Consider the following 15,202-nt stretch of genomic DNA (forward strand, 5'->3'; position numbering starts at 1 on the left):
TTGCAGTCAGGTTACCTCATAGTGGGACAGTAGCTGGGTCGGACCAACTCCAAAATCGAGGTGGTCTAGTCAGAGATATGGAATCTCAGTGAAGGCTATTGACACTAGGCAGGATTTTACAGCTCTATGAGGTCGCGTGGGCAGCTCGATGGGTATGACATCGTTTGGGAATTTTGGTTGTGATCAGTTCTGCACAGCCACAATACTGAGGAACGTTGAGGTCAAAAATCCGAAATAACAGTCTGCAGGCTTGCAGGCATGCACCATTTGGTGATCTGACGAGTAGGATTGACTTCTGAATGGGGTGAATGGGTAACTTGGGGTTTGAATGCGAGATGTGTGGTTGAAGCCATTTGGCAGGGAAAAGTGGGGGAATTCATCAGAGGCTTGGTGTTGGTGGGAGCCAGTGGTTGGGAACTGTAACTAACTGCCTAATGCTTACCTAGAGTCCAGGCTCTTTAGCCCAGAATCACTCACGGTATAGGCGGCCCAGCTAGCTCATCAGGTCGAACCCACACCGCTCCAAGCCCCAAGCGAGACTGCGTCATGCTTGATGAACGCCTGTTGCTGGCACATTTCATCTTCAATCGTCACACAGACACGCTACTCGTACACTACTTGCACCTCATCCTATCGCACTCCAACCGCTGCGGGCTACGGCCTTGCCTACTGACTTGACTTGCAGAATCGACAAACAGATGGGCATATCTGAAGACTCCGAAGAATCCCATGTCGATCCCTCACGAAACCTCCTCCCTCTTTTCTTGTAGATCTTCATCCATCCCTACGTCCCACAACACCACATCATGAAAGAGGTCATCTCACACTCTCACCATGAACACCCGTCCAATCATCGATGAGTCCTCCGGGCCTGTCTCGCTCTGTGCCTCATTCAACTACGATGCCACTTGCTTTGCTGTTGGCCTGGACATAGGCTTCTGTGGTAAGTCGGAGCGTCACTGATCTATCTGTCTTGTCGTCTAATACTCATCTCCAGTCTTCAACACATTTCCGTGTGAACTGAAAGTCTCCAGAGGTAAATCTTCCAACTCCTTCGCATACGGCCTCGACACTAAGAGACCTGCAGACTTGAATGCTGGAGTTGGCACAGCAGAGATGCTTGGGCGATACAACTATCTGGCTCTAGTAGGAGGTGGAAAGAATCCTCGGTGGCCACAGACAAAGGTATTTCTTTTATGAATGAGACACTCCACATGACGCACCGTCATTCTTACACCCCCCTCAGGTCGTGATATGGGACGATGCTAAACAGAAGGTCGCAATCACTCTCGAGTTGAAGACTGCCGTCCTTCGAGTACGCTTGACAAAGTCTTGGATAGCCATTGCAATTCAGAACAGCCTCCATCTCTACAAGTTCTCCTCCCCTCCCGAGAAGACCGCAGTCTTCGAGACATCGGACAATCCTCTAGGCCTCTGTTGCCTCGGATCACGACTGGTTGCTTTCCCCGGTCGTTCTCCAGGCAAAGTACAACTCGTTGAGCTGGGATCCGGAAATGTTAGTATCATTCCCGCGCATTCGTCCGCCCTCCGAGCCATGGACTTGAGCCCGGACGGACAACTGCTCGCCACGGCCAGCGAAGCAGGTACATTGATTCGCGTCTTCTCAACCTCAAACTGTGCCAAAATAGCCGAGCTCCGTCGTGGCGTCGATCCGGCCTATATCTTTAGTATCGCCATATCACCTAACTCAGCAATGCTTGCCGTCACCTCCGACAAGTCCACTCTCCATGTCTTTGACCTCCCAGTGTCAGCCTCCTCCTCCCAACCGAAAAGCCCTGTGAGCCCGACCAGCCGGCGGTCACAATCACCACACGTCCCCCCCAACCCAGACGAAGAGCCCGCGATCAATCAAAAATGGGGTTTCCTTTCCAAAATTCCTCTGCTTCCTCGCGTCTTCAGCGACATTTACTCTTTCGCATCCGCACATTTTGAGATGGGTGATGAAATCACCGGTCTCAATGGATCTACCCTATCATATCTCCCGGCCCTCGGTTCGCTCCCATCGCGCCCTCAAAAAGGAATTCTGGGCTGGGCAGACAACAGCACTATCATCTGCCTTGGAACCGGCCGGGATGCCAGATGGGAACGATTTTTGATCGGCGAGAGACCCGGTGTTGCAGAGGAGGGCCGGAGAACACTGTATCGTGAGGGCTGGAAGAGGTACCTAGGATCTTGAACACTGCCTGGGTCCGTTCTTCGCTTTCTCGGAAAATTACGCATGATAGAATCAAACTTCAGGATTTCCAACCTTCAGAATTGAAAATGTCCTCCGCTCACGAGCGCAGAGCAAGAATCATCGTCACCTAGACAGATCAAGCGAAGGGAGGAATGAAGGGCCTTTGCGACGACGTTGCGAAGACGAGATTGTTGAAAATGATCCATCTCTTGGACATGTTACCAAGCACCACACAACCGAAAGGGGATACACACCGATAGACTACCTCGTACTTAGAACGAAGGACTGTCAAATTCAAGCTGAAGAATATGCGCTGCTGAACGTGGCAGATGAGTCACATCACACTCTCCCCACTATGGAGGGACGGCCAATCGCCCCTGAAACGAGCAGCACCTACGTATGCTCGTGGCCACCCACTAGAGTAATAATGATGACAACGACAGGTCAGGCTCGACCGTGAGAATGAGATTGGCTATGAATAACGACGATAGAGCTTGGATGCTTACTTCATTGCTTGGTTGCTTAGTTGCGAGCTAGTTAGCGAGGCTGAGTAATTACGAGTAGATACCTAACTAAATGAATGAACAGACAGCCCACTACCAGGGATTGGAATTTTCCCACGTCTAACAGAACCTGGTCTTGTAAGCGGTAAAGGAGTAGCAAGTGCGTGGATGGAAAAGCAGTGGCTAGTGGGCTCACTGGTTGAAGCCTTGTTGTTTGCGCCACGCTTGTCCACCAGGTACTTATATAATCTACTGCGCAAATTCCCCTTCCAAATTTCAATTCAAGCCGTCCAAGAAATACAAGGTTCGGGCAAATACTGTAGGTAAAAGAAGAGAATTCCACATTGAAGTAAAACGAGTTTTTCAATTCGGGAGGCCCAACCTCGCGTTTCTGGTAGTACTAGAAAGTAACAAGAAGGCCACGAAGCTCAATAGGGTACACCTGGAATACTTTTCCATATTCACTTCCCTCCGCAATCAGTTGTCGGTCGTCCGCTCCTTTGAGAGGCTTGGACAGTAGTTCCTGTTGCGCCAGATGACTCCCTACGTCCCTTTACTCCATGCGCTTGTTGCAAGATTCCCACTCCACCGAAATCCCCCTGATTACCACGCTGTCATCATCTGACAACACATCGCTGACTCCGGTGCAATCCTGGGATGGAAAAACAAGTAAAAACTCAGAGCATTGTGGATTGGCCACAACGGCCATTGTGAGGTTCACTGGGTGTTCCCCAGAGCGCCCCAATATGAACGAGTAAAGAGAGCTATGGAAATGATAAGATGTTCCAGTCAATAGACCAACGAGGCTTAAGAGGCAAAGTAGGCAAGTCAAGGCGCTGAAAAATCTCGGGGGAGATAGATGGCTGAGACGTTCAGCGGTAAGCCCGCCTCTACATTTCACACCACTAGCTTCGCCCTGATTGGTCCAATGACACATGAGTCAACGAAAACGTCCACCATTATAGTCGCCGCTCTCCCCTAAAGCCATATGGGTGGCCGTATGGGTGCCTCTAGCTCATTGCCTTCTGGTACTGGAAATTACCAAATGCTCCGGGTGTCATGCTGCCCATATTGGAGGGGATAGGTGTGTGGGACGGACCACCAGCCATGCCAATGTTGCCAGTTTGCGGTGTTGTAGGTGTTCCATTCTGATTGTAGAAGGTGGCACCATTCATATTGGGGGTATTGAAATCACGACTAACAGGTCCTCCTGCAGTCGGCATTTGGGCATTCAGACCCCAAACTTGCGACCGATAACGCTCCTCCTCAATCGTTCCGTTGAAGATTCTTTCCTTCATTCTGAAATAGACTTGCCCCGTCAGCAGAGAGTCAGAGCCAGCCTGATGCGCTTGACCGATCCGAGCAACGGCAAGTTCTTCTGCAATATCCTGGAGACCTGACTTAGTCATGATTCGCTGGACCATCATGGTCGCTTCCTGTGTGAGAGGCTGATTGTTATTGACAGTGCCCTTGACTCCTGTGTGCTTCAGGATAAACTTAATATCGAACAGCGAAGGGAAGAATTTTTCGAGATATTTGTGGAATTGAGCTTCGTCTTCTGGAAGCGGTTTGCAGATCATGAGCTTCATCAGGTAACCGAAGTCGTAGGCAGAGTGGAAACTGATCCAGTGCACATCGGGCTCTAGCACAAGGCCTGAGCTGATGAGCAAGGAGCCAAAATCGTTCGGGTCTATTCCGTGTTTAGCGTGACGATCGAAATCAATACCGGCCTTGGTGAGCATCTGCGTTGATTCGCGCGCGTACATGTCAGTTTCGAGAGAGAATTTGAAGTTGAACTGCCACGTGCAGGGAGTAGGGACTAAGTTCTGGTGGAATTGGGATTTCGGTAGCGAAGTCGCGTCAGGTGGAGGCAGCGATCCATCGGATTTGAAGAGGGTGATACCTAGTTGTATCATCTTGAGTAGGTCGACGTTACAACGCAGGGTCTGGTAATGATAGTCTGCTTTGGTCGTAAATTGTCCAATGGGTCGGGCAACTATCCCTGGGAATTCCGTATCCTGTGGGTAAGGGTTAACGCAATGGAAAGTAAGGGAGCCTCCATGGATGGGTACCATAGCAATGTAGGGATATTCATCAACAAGCTGCCTCAATGTAGCCATCTCTTCCTTCAAGTTATGTTTCCATACATTTCGAATGCGGGCATCATCTTTATTGTCGAGTGGACCACCAAGAGGGTCGTATGGTTGATGCGCTTGAACAGGACCGCCCCGTGGGAAGCCCATCTGACCCATCTGAGCTTGTAAGAGACCTGTGTCTAGCATGCTGCGGTCAAAGCCATTGTTGAGGTTTCCCGCAAGGGCAAAGGGACTTGCGTTGGAAGAGCCACCCGCACCGAAGGATGGTGTACCCAGGTGGGTTGGGGGAGGGAGTGCGCCATGCTGATGGGAGGAAGCATGTGACTGCAAGTGATTCTGTGGGATGTGATAGGGACCATTTAAGGACTGGTTTGTGTAACGAGGCGGTGCCATTATTGCAGTGATGGTGAAAGGGCGAATGACTCAGGTGTGCTCATCGCGGGCGCATATGAGAAGGAGGAGGGGTGAAAGGGAGATGTCATATACAACACACAGACGAGGGATTCATGTTCTTGACTAGAACATGGTCACAAACGAGAAATGTAATGGCAGTGGCTGTGCGTGTCCAGGGAGAGAATGAGTACGAATAGTTGATGAGTGTTCAAATGGCAGGTGGATGGACTTGATCTCGAAATCGAAATCGGGCGACTGAAAGTGCAGTTTCGGTTTCGCGGCCAGACAAAGTCACGTGATTATAGTGCAGAGGACCATGAGCAGCTTCAGACGCAAGCTTGGCACCGCCTCGGATTCCGTCAGGACTCTCGAGTCTTCTCCTCTCGCCTTTCGTGTGATGTTGTCCAACGCTCTGTCCTCAAGCTCCAGACCAAGATAGGTCTACTCATATAGGCCTCGAGGCACAACTTTCTGTGTCTTTGGAAAGGCCTTAAACTTGTCCACCACGACCCGCACTTTCTCACGGACATCATGGCTCCTCCCAATCCCACCGGCTTTGATATGAAAGCCTTCACCAATGCCGCGACCAGTCGAGAATGGCGAGCAAAAGATCCTTGGGTTCGAAAGTGGGCTTCTTGCGTGTATTTGTGCAGACTAAGACTGACAAGCTTGCAGTGAAGCATGGCGATATAACGGTCCGTTCACGAGATGGAATCGATTCAAGGGGTCATTTCCGGGGTTGGGGATTGCTACAGTGGCTTTCGCAGGCTATGTGATTTTTGAGGCAATGTTCTTGAAGGATTCGCACGGACATGGCGAGGGACATGGTGACAAACATTAAAAGACCGAGCCACGAAGCATTCAATGTTTCGGCTCACCACCAAGTGCTGGAGTGGGCCAGAGATACCCAGAACAAAAGCATCGACCGACCAAATGGAAGAGTGGGGGAATTGTACATATGCGAAAGACAAGAGGAGAGCATGCATGTTGTGAGGCTATACGCGCGGGTGGACAATGGCCAAACACTGCGAGAAAAGAGCTACACGCATCGGCCCTTGGGCACTTCTATCCCAGCCTCGTCGTTCCAATTGAAAGCCAATCATCCTAACAACCGCATAAGCTGCCTTTGTCATGTGGAAATGCAAGTCTTCCAAGCTTGTCTTGACGACCACAAGCCTGGGTTTCTGCTTGCACCATCCATTATTATGTGATAATGGCCACACATATGAGATTCTGAGTAGTAGCTATATGCCTTAGCCATTGATCCGATGCGCCGGCAGCATATAAGGACATCAGGGCCCGTGGTAAGCTGCCTTTCTCGGCGCACGACTGATCCATCACTATCTGAGTATATCTTCTGGAGCCTCAGCCAATCAGTGGGGCTTGGAGAAGCACTAACCGAAATTGGTAAAAATTGCCATACCCTCGAACCAACGCGAAAAAGAGGAAAGCAACCACGAAATTCAACGAGTGAGAGAACTCGATCCAAAGTCCAGACCTTATCTGACTTATCGTTACTTAATCCTTGGACCACCGGCAATGGGATACTGATACAGCTTGCCATGCATCGGCTCATGTCCAACCAGTTGCCAAGTCATGATGCCCGCGAAGCAAAGCATTGCCTCTTTGATCGTGAGGAGATACACTCGGATCTTCTATTTATTCTGTAAGTCCCGGTTGGAAATCTCGTCGGCTCTTCTGCTCCTGGACCAAGGCCATAAATTTGATCTGCTTGTGCCAACGACTCTTGACCTCATTATACCCTTACCATCATGGTTCTCGAACGCGTGAAGCAGCTGGCCCAGCAGGTTTCCAACACCGTTTCTCCTCCTCACCCTCTTGATCCCCTAACGACATTAGAGATCGACACGGCTGTTTCTCTTCTTCGCGCACAACACGGCAAACTATATTACAATGCCGTCACATTGTTCGAGCCTCCCAAGGCCCAGATGGTGCAATGGTTGGCTGATCCCGAGCATACTCAACGACCTCATCGTATTGCCGATGTCGTAGTCATCTCCACAGATGGCAAGGTTTTCGACGGTCATGTTGATCTCAACGAGCAGAAGGTCATCTCATGGGAAGAAACCCCCAATGTTCAGCCGTTGATCACCATGGAAGATCTTCAGGCTGTTGAGCACGTGGTTCGTGAAGATCCAGGGGTTATTGAGCAGTGTGCCCTGATCGGTATTCCTCGTGAGGACATGCACAAGGTCTATTGTGATCCTTGGACCATTGGCTACGATGAACGTTTCGGTACCGGAGTCAGACTACAACAGGCATTGATGTACTACCGACCACATGTTGACGATTCTCAATATTCATTTGCTTTGGACTTCTGCCCAATTTACGACTCAAACAAGCAGAAGATCATTCATATTGACGTGCCCAAGGTTCGCCGCCCAGTCAGCAAGGCGCCGCCCAACAATTACCATGTTAAATCGATCGAGGACCAAGGTGGCTTCAGGACTGATTTGAAGCCTATCAACATCACTCAACCTGAAGGCGTTAGCTTCACGATGAAAGGCCGAACGATTGAATGGCAAAACTGGTCAGTTCATATCGGCTTCAACTACAGAGAAGGAATCGTCCTCAACAACATCAGCTACTTTGATAAAGCTGAGAACAAGGTCCGCCCAATCTTCTACCGACTCTCCCTTGCCGAGATGGTTGTCCCATACGGCAATCCTGAGCATCCTCATCAACGAAAGCACGCCTTCGATCTCGGCGAATATGGCGGCGGTTACATGACCAACTCGCTGGCACTGGGCTGTGACTGCAAGGGAAGCATTCACTACCTCGACTTTGACTTTGTCAATAGAGCCGGCGCAGCCAACACAATTAAGAATGCCGTCTGTATCCACGAAGAAGATAACGGCATCTTATTCAAGCACACCGACTTCCGTGACGACTCGGTCATTGTCACGCGTGCTCGAAAACTCATCATCTCACACATTTTCACAGCCGCCAACTACGAATATTGCGTCTACTGGATCTTCCATCAGGATGGCACTATCCAACTCGAGATCAAACTGACCGGTATCCTGAACACCTACCCCATGAACCCCGGCGAGGACACCAAGGGCTGGGGCACCGAAGTCTACCCTGGTGTCAACGCGCACAACCATCAGCACCTGTTCTGCCTGCGTATCGATCCAAGCGTGGACGGACAGAAGAACACGGTATTCCAGGTCGACGCCGCGCGGGGCGCCGGCGAACCGGGCTCAGCCGAGAACTTCTACGGCAATGCCTTCTACGCAAAGAAGACCAAATATACAACACCGACCGAGGCGAAGGCCAACTACGAGGGAAGCTCTTCAAGAACCTGGGATATCTCCAACGAGAACAAGCTCCACCCGTACAGCAAGAAACCCTCAACATATAAACTCGTGAGCCGAGAGGTTCCCGATCTCCTGCCCAAAGAGGGCTCGCTCGTGTGGAAGCGTGCTGGGTTTGCACGACACGCCGTTCACGTCACCAAATGTAAGTTTGCCAATGCTGCCACCCTACAGACCACAGTTTGATTCCAGTCGAATACTAACTCCTCATTCGCACAGACGATGACGCCCAAATCCATCCCGCAGGCCGCCACGTGCCACAGACCTCGGGTGAGCCGTCGCAAGGCCTACCGGCATGGATCGCCAGCAATCCGAACCAGAACATCGCCAACGAGGACATTGTGCTCTGGCACACCTTCGGCCTGACCCATTTCCCCGCCCCAGAAGACTACCCCGTCATGCCCGCCGAGCCCATGACCCTGCTGCTGCGGCCGCGCAACTTCTTCCTCAGAAACCCCGCCCTCGACGTCCCGCCCAGCTACGCTCGTACGCCCAGCCAGGTCGCCGCTGGCAAGACCGGTTGCTCTTCATGCGTCGATAAGGCCAGTGTGTTGGTTTAGAAAATCCTCCGTGCTCGCGGGAATGGAAAAAGTATGCACGCACAAATTATGTAATGAATGACTGCTCCCTGTTATTTCCCCCAAGATGAAGGATGTATCTTGGCTATCCCTTTTGTACAGATTGGTGAAAACGACTGGGCTGGATGGGGAGCAGGCCGGGCACAGAATATCATGATTCATTTGTTTTTAATCAATGGAGACTCTGCCCCCATCATATAATGTAAGTTTCGGGTCAACGTGTAGACCCTTTTTAAGATTTCTTCTGAACAGCTTCCTATTCTCCCACTGCAGTATCACGACCACGTCTCTTGTTTGTACCTTCCCTCCTTCTCAAGTCTTGCAAGATATTTCTCTGCATCTTCTTGGCTCTGGATGGATTCTCCTCCTCCTCCCTTGCCGTCATCGAGATCCTTTGCTCTCACTGCCCCTTGACTGGCAAGTGCATCCACCAACGCCTGCCGAACTGCCTTCGGCATCTGCCCTGAAGCGCCGCAGACAATCACGGTCGCGGCCCGCTCACAGAGAAATCTCCATATTAAATCCGCCCTCTCGCGGATCCGATCTTGCACGTAGACCTTTGATTTCTGATCACGCGAGAATGCTGTAATCACCTCCATACCAGACTGCGCCGATGATCGATCGTCACGTGGCCCTTCTTGGTCCATAATTGACGTCCACTCGTCGCGAAAGAAGTAATCGGCCGTTTCATTCCGGCAGCCAAACATGAGGGTAGTATATCCAGAAATGTGCCCATGGGATACTTTCTCATGTATCAGAGCTCGAAGAGGCGCGATCCCCGTTCCAGCTCCGATTAGAATATGACTCTTATCTAGCAGGCCTTCGGCTTTCGCGAATCGGCCTTCTTTCTTCAGGGCTACTTCAAGTTTGGTCCCAACGGGGAGTTGTGCCAGGTATCTGGTGCAGACGCCTTCTCGAATACGCTTGATAACTGTTCTATATTTGACGATAGCAATGAGAAGTTCGAACTTTGTATGCCCGCTTGCCGTCTGTTTCAGGGCGCCACCACTTGCGATGCTGAATTGGCGAGGCCTCAATGCTGGGAAGATATTCGCCGCCTCTTCCCAAGGTAGTTGGACCGTATCGAACTCTTGGAGAATCTCGATGATACTCCTTCTCGGCCGAGTGGCATAGTCATAGTACTCGTCGAGGTACTGTGGATCTGTAAATTCTAGAAGGCGTTCTTTGTGCATGTCGTCCGACGTATAGTTCGCGATTGCTCCGAAGAACGATCGGCGGGGGATTGCATTGATGTCTAAGTGCTCAGTGAGAAGTATTCGAAGGGTGAGGTCTTCGCGAGTAAGTATTGATGTCGCCGAAAGCAGAGTGGAGTTTCGGTTCGACGATGGGCTAGAGGAAACAAAATGGATAGGAACATCAGCGACTTTATGCCAATTCATACGTTCTATCAGTGATGTAACATCCCCTGGGAGATTGCGAGGGAAAATCGACAAAGCATCACCAGGCATGTAATCGGCTTTTTCCGCTGTTGTAAGAGTCATGAATCGCACGTCCTGCCAGTGGTCCGGTGGCGTCACTCGATCATTCACCTCTAGGGCAGCTGTAAACTTATCCGTGGATATTGGCTTTGAGCTATTCTGAGCGATTCGGAACTCCTCTCGAGAAGTCGAAGTGCTCCTTGATAGTCGCCACTTGCTGGGAAGGAGAATGTCATTCGCGATAGGAGCTTGACCTGGAGGCAGAGGAAACTTGTCCAGCACTGTATTTCTGAATAGAGGCAGCCATGCTAGGAATGCCCCATCCGTGCTCTCGTCGCCCTGCTCATCGGCCTCACATGACTCTATAATCGGAGTGGCTCCCAACTGTCGAAGTCGCTTGTCTAACTTCCTTGCAGCCCAGTTAAATTTGGGGTACGAGCTGTCGCCGAGGCCAACAACGGCGTACTCGGTACCAACAAGAGTGGTAGACGACAACTTCTTTCGTAGAAGGCTAGTCCAAAACTTCCGAGCATTGTCTGGGAAATCACCCTGGCCAGTTGTTGCGACGACGAAGACGGTAAGAACGTAAAGACCCAAGTGCCCGAAGCTCACATCATCCAGACCGGCCACATCTGTGTGGAAGTGCAATCGATCGAGGCATCGGCTGACTTCCTCGGCGAGGTCTTGCGAGGTCCCTGTTTCAGTGCCATAGAGGATCAGGGCGAATCTATCCTGGTTTGGTTCGTTGTCGGTAGTCATAGTCCCGTTTTTGGAACCTACTCATAATGAGATTCAGCGCCTGCCTATTGTCCCATGTTACCGCTGCATTCAAGTTTGCTAGAAAACGAGGGAGAAACAACAAACAGCTGGCGATGTGGCGTGGTCGACAGAAAATCACTGTTCACAGGTACACATTGTTCCGCCGTAGAAATATATGCAAATCCCGATGTCGGTGTTAAGGCTTGGATGCCTGGAGCTCTACTTAGTCTGCAGAGATCCACACGTTCACCTTGAGTGCGTTATTCACATCTACTACTACATAGAGATTGCTTTTGCTGCGATTCTGGGGTGCAAGGGCATTTGGTTCGCGGCACAATGCCGCCGCCTATCCGAGGGCTTTTGCTCTTAGATACCACGCTGGCTCCCCTTCGTGATGGCATCATGTCCACAAGATTGTAAAAAAAAAGGCCGGGGAAGGTAGGTGTCAAAGCTCCAAGGCATGGGTATCAAATTGCCATAACATGGACAAGAGCCGACCAAATGCCAATTTGGACATAGTCTTCGTGGGAATTAGGATCTTCCTAAGACCATTATATCTCTAGAGTGAAAATTGAACTTCCCTTCAATCTCAATATGTCCCTCCATCATCATCACCGCCACCGAAATCGTCGTCATCATTCTCGCCCGTGTCGAAATATTGCTCGGCATTGTAATCGTCGCCGCCACCATCGTCCGACTCCTCAAATTCAGAGTCCATGGGCTCATCCTCGCCTTCTCCATCATCGTCCAAGTCATCATGATCCCTGCCTTCATCGTCAGGATAATCGTCTTCTGCATCCAGACCACTCTTCTCACCAGACTTCTTCGTCGTGGGATCCCTTCGTCGTTCTTTCGCCGCTTTGGCCGAGTTCCGTGGCCGTCGGGCTCCGCTCAGCAATGGATCTGACTCGTCTGTGTCATTTCCGTTGTCGGATCCTGCTTGGTCTTTACCATCATCCTCGTCATCTCCCACTGCTAAAGTCTCGCGCCTGCGCTTTAGGTTCTTCCTTGGAGCATCAAGAAGTGCGGCGTTGTCCACTGTTCTCCACAGGGGATGTTTTCTTTTTGGGTCTAACGTCGACCAGAGCTCTTGGGGAAATGTGTGGAGGGCTATGAGGCAGACATCAGTATGGCCGCTTTAGTGGTTATTCCTGTGCTGGGGGGGAACATACCATAGTCCCGCGTGCTTAAATCTGGCACTGTCCGTTTTTTTCTTTCATATTTTGCCGTGTACTTTTCCTGGTCATTGAAGGGGTCAAATCCGGCGCGCTTATGGACCCTTCCCTTGTCGTCCGTCAGATTGCTCGACTGGAGCACAGAGTAATAGGGTCCATTGTGAACAAAATCGCGAAAGCGCAGGTAACTCTTCACACCGGCAAGCTCCTTCGCATCAATCGGCCGCGGGACTTTCAAGTCGATGGGGGGAAACCTTGGAGGTGGCAACTTTTTTTTCTCAATAGGAGTGGCTTGTCCGCTAGGCAGATCTTGGGGATCTTCCCAGGATAGATCGGGTCCTTTCTTACCGCCACCGCGGCCACCTCGCCCTGGCATCTTGTTCGATTTTGTGAAGTTTTTGTCTCCTCGTAGAAATGGGATTGTTTGCGCTGCACTTTAAACAGTGTTGGCGGGCAGAATTGATGCGGGCGGTGTGAAACTTTGCTTCACCGCCTTCGGAGTGGAGCGAGTGTGCCTTGGGGAAGGACCTTTTCACGTGCACATTAGCCTTGCAGTGCCCTCTGGCTCTAAACCCAAAGTGGCTTAGATTCCACTTCTAGATAGGGTCCGGAACTCTCCTTTTTGCTAGAGCAGGAGTTCCCAGAAGCGCTCTCACAGAGTGCCATAGTCCTTGCTGCCTATGTTTCAGCAGGTTACCAATTACCATCCTCCATTATCAGTCCATCTGGAAGCCTCCTCCGCATCAAATCCAGTACAAGCGGAAATTCATCGAGATTATCATTCCCCGTCAGTTCATCAAGCCTAACTTGAGTTGCTGCCAATAATCTACTTCAAACCAAAAGTCCTGGAACCCACCTTCTAGATACTTGCCACCATGCACCTATACACATGCCCTCCCTCTAATGACCCAGAACATCACCAATTTCGCCCGGTCTAGACAGTTGCTCTTACCATTCCTTATTGAGGAAGGTAGTGATCTGACGTTTCCCTCGAGTTCACAAATCCACCATCCTGATCATCCCAATGGGCATAAAGTCCCGGTTCCGTTATGATTAATAGCCGTGGCGAGGAGGAAGCGATGAAGGGAAGTCGCTTGAAACGTGCTTGTAGCCCGTTTGGCTCCGATCCGTGAGGGGTGCTTGAGACTCCAAAGTGTCCATCATGTAGGCATTTCGAGGGCGAATCAGGGTAGGGAACCACCATAACAGGATTGCCACCACGGAGAGCATGAGCGTTGCGTCAAAGACATACATTGGCCATTCATTCGTCAGCAGGTAGCCATCCTCCCCAGCAGCGTACTCGACGACGCGAAAGATATTGCGAACTGTGATAAGCATGCTGACACCAAAGAGGACGTAGAGCATGGTGAGCCAACGAATTTCGGGTTGTCGAGACCGCGGAGTGGGCTGCTTGCGTAGACGGTTGTAGAATATGTAGGACACGACAATGAACACTGCAAACAGAACGATTTGTAGGAAAAGGCCTGCCAGGATAGTGAATTTGCCCAAGTCAGCTCTCTTCTTGTCCCCCTCAGCGCCAGCTAGCATGCCACCGCCGGCCATTTGGATGAGAAAGCAGAGGACATCACCAGTGACGAAGATCTTTGTCAACCAGGTTGGGCGGATAGGGGACAAGGCCTCGCCGTGGACTGCTCTGATTGTCCTCCCAAGAATCATGTAGATATTTGCCGAGAATATTGAAGGAGCGAGGAGAATCAGGAGGTATTGTACTATGTATATGCCCAAGGTACACGGGTCGTTGATACTCGTCAGCCGGACAGCGAAGCCACCAACTTCGACTATGAGGGAGATCAGTATGTCCATTCGCATTGAGGTGATAGACTTACAGCTGCTGCCGACGACCAAAATTGACATGAACCATTGCCTCGATTGGAACATCCGAAATGTATGGCCCACAGTAAGTATCCCAAACGCGACGGCGTATATAGCTGCTGCTGCTGTGGAAGGCTCGAATGGGTAGAGTCTGTGCTCCCCATCACCACAAGTTTCGACCATCCTGGTAAATCGTACAACTAGTGCAAAACGGAGAGGTTTTATGGAAATGAGAGATGAGGAGACACTACAAAACGAAGAAGCTGGATAAATCAAAAACAATTGATGTGTTCAGAATCAAACCTAATGGTCAGCTGGCAGAAGATGTACGAGCATGTTGATATTGATGCTGCAGGCGCAAGCCATTTGTATTTTATACAAGTGCATGGAAGCCCTCATAGCAAGCTATTTGCTCCAGACAAACGCGTATCCGTAACTCGTACTCGGTTCGCAATAGGAGAAGGGCCTTCCTGTTGGGCGTCTATGTTTCAGAGCAGGACAATGAGGTCCACAGCACTGGAAGTCGTGATATGGGGTTTGTGGCAGTGCTGACATAGTTGATTGAACATCATGGAGAGACCCCGTGCCGGGCATAAAGAGAGCGCCTGGGGGCCAGACTAAGTCTTTAAGGATAGTCAATAGTTTGAGAGGAGACCGTGCGAAAGGGGAGAGAACGATGTCCAAGGCCCTAAGCGAGGTTGAGCAAAGACATTCTTGTTGTCGAGAAACTCAAGGAATGGAAAGGGAACCATGCTTGGCATGGCATTGTCCAATGACAACAGCCGAGGCTAGCCACAAACTTGGTATGTCTCCCGAGCGTACGCGTTCAACCGACAATGATAAGGAGAGGCAGACAGGCCGACTGATACTCGGCCCAGGAGCCGGTTTGTC

At 50.8% G+C, this 15,202-nt stretch overlaps 7 protein-coding genes across 7 annotated transcripts; 3 read left to right on the top strand and 4 right to left on the bottom strand.

The window, feature by feature from the left end:
- Positions 1-834: 834 nt before the first annotated feature.
- On the top strand, positions 835-2,197 carry A1O9_03424 (uncharacterized protein; the record flags this gene model as incomplete). Its single annotated transcript, XM_013408989.1, has 4 exons — positions 835-943; positions 998-1,036; positions 1,088-1,185; positions 1,247-2,197. 4 exons carry the CDS (start codon positions 835-837, stop codon positions 2,195-2,197), a joined length of 1,197 nt encoding a protein of 398 aa, XP_013264443.1.
- Positions 2,198-3,710: 1,513 nt separating this feature from the next.
- Positions 3,711-5,189, bottom strand: A1O9_03425 (uncharacterized protein; the record flags this gene model as incomplete). The annotated part of the gene is made up of 2 exons (XM_013408990.1): positions 3,711-4,718; positions 4,773-5,189. The coding sequence occupies 2 exons, from the start codon at positions 5,187-5,189 to the stop codon at positions 3,711-3,713; spliced, it is 1,425 nt and encodes a 474-aa protein (XP_013264444.1).
- A 531-nt stretch (positions 5,190-5,720) lies between these two features.
- A1O9_03426 (uncharacterized protein) lies at positions 5,721-6,030 on the top strand (the record flags this gene model as incomplete). The annotated part of the gene is made up of 2 exons (XM_013408991.1): positions 5,721-5,815; positions 5,865-6,030. 2 exons carry the CDS (start codon positions 5,721-5,723, stop codon positions 6,028-6,030), a joined length of 261 nt encoding a protein of 86 aa, XP_013264445.1.
- Positions 6,031-6,961: 931 nt separating this feature from the next.
- A1O9_03427 (primary-amine oxidase) lies at positions 6,962-9,087 on the top strand (the record flags this gene model as incomplete). Its single annotated transcript, XM_013408992.1, has 2 exons — positions 6,962-8,672; positions 8,747-9,087. The coding sequence occupies 2 exons, from the start codon at positions 6,962-6,964 to the stop codon at positions 9,085-9,087; spliced, it is 2,052 nt and encodes a 683-aa protein (XP_013264446.1).
- A 293-nt stretch (positions 9,088-9,380) lies between these two features.
- A1O9_03428 (uncharacterized protein) lies at positions 9,381-11,303 on the bottom strand (the record flags this gene model as incomplete). Its single annotated transcript, XM_013408993.1, has 1 exon — positions 9,381-11,303. The coding sequence occupies one exon, from the start codon at positions 11,301-11,303 to the stop codon at positions 9,381-9,383; it is 1,923 nt and encodes a 640-aa protein (XP_013264447.1).
- A 589-nt stretch (positions 11,304-11,892) lies between these two features.
- Positions 11,893-12,854, bottom strand: A1O9_03429 (uncharacterized protein; the record flags this gene model as incomplete). Its single annotated transcript, XM_013408994.1, has 2 exons — positions 11,893-12,413; positions 12,476-12,854. 2 exons carry the CDS (start codon positions 12,852-12,854, stop codon positions 11,893-11,895), a joined length of 900 nt encoding a protein of 299 aa, XP_013264448.1.
- A 677-nt stretch (positions 12,855-13,531) lies between these two features.
- On the bottom strand, positions 13,532-14,494 carry A1O9_03430 (uncharacterized protein; the record flags this gene model as incomplete). Its single annotated transcript, XM_013408995.1, has 2 exons — positions 13,532-14,277; positions 14,326-14,494. 2 exons carry the CDS (start codon positions 14,492-14,494, stop codon positions 13,532-13,534), a joined length of 915 nt encoding a protein of 304 aa, XP_013264449.1.
- Positions 14,495-15,202: the final 708 nt, after the last annotated feature.

The sequence above is a fragment of the Exophiala aquamarina genome, assembly GCF_000709125.1.
Source record: "Exophiala aquamarina CBS 119918 chromosome Unknown aczIA-supercont1.2, whole genome shotgun sequence".
NCBI lineage: Eukaryota > Fungi > Ascomycota > Eurotiomycetes > Chaetothyriales > Herpotrichiellaceae > Exophiala > Exophiala aquamarina.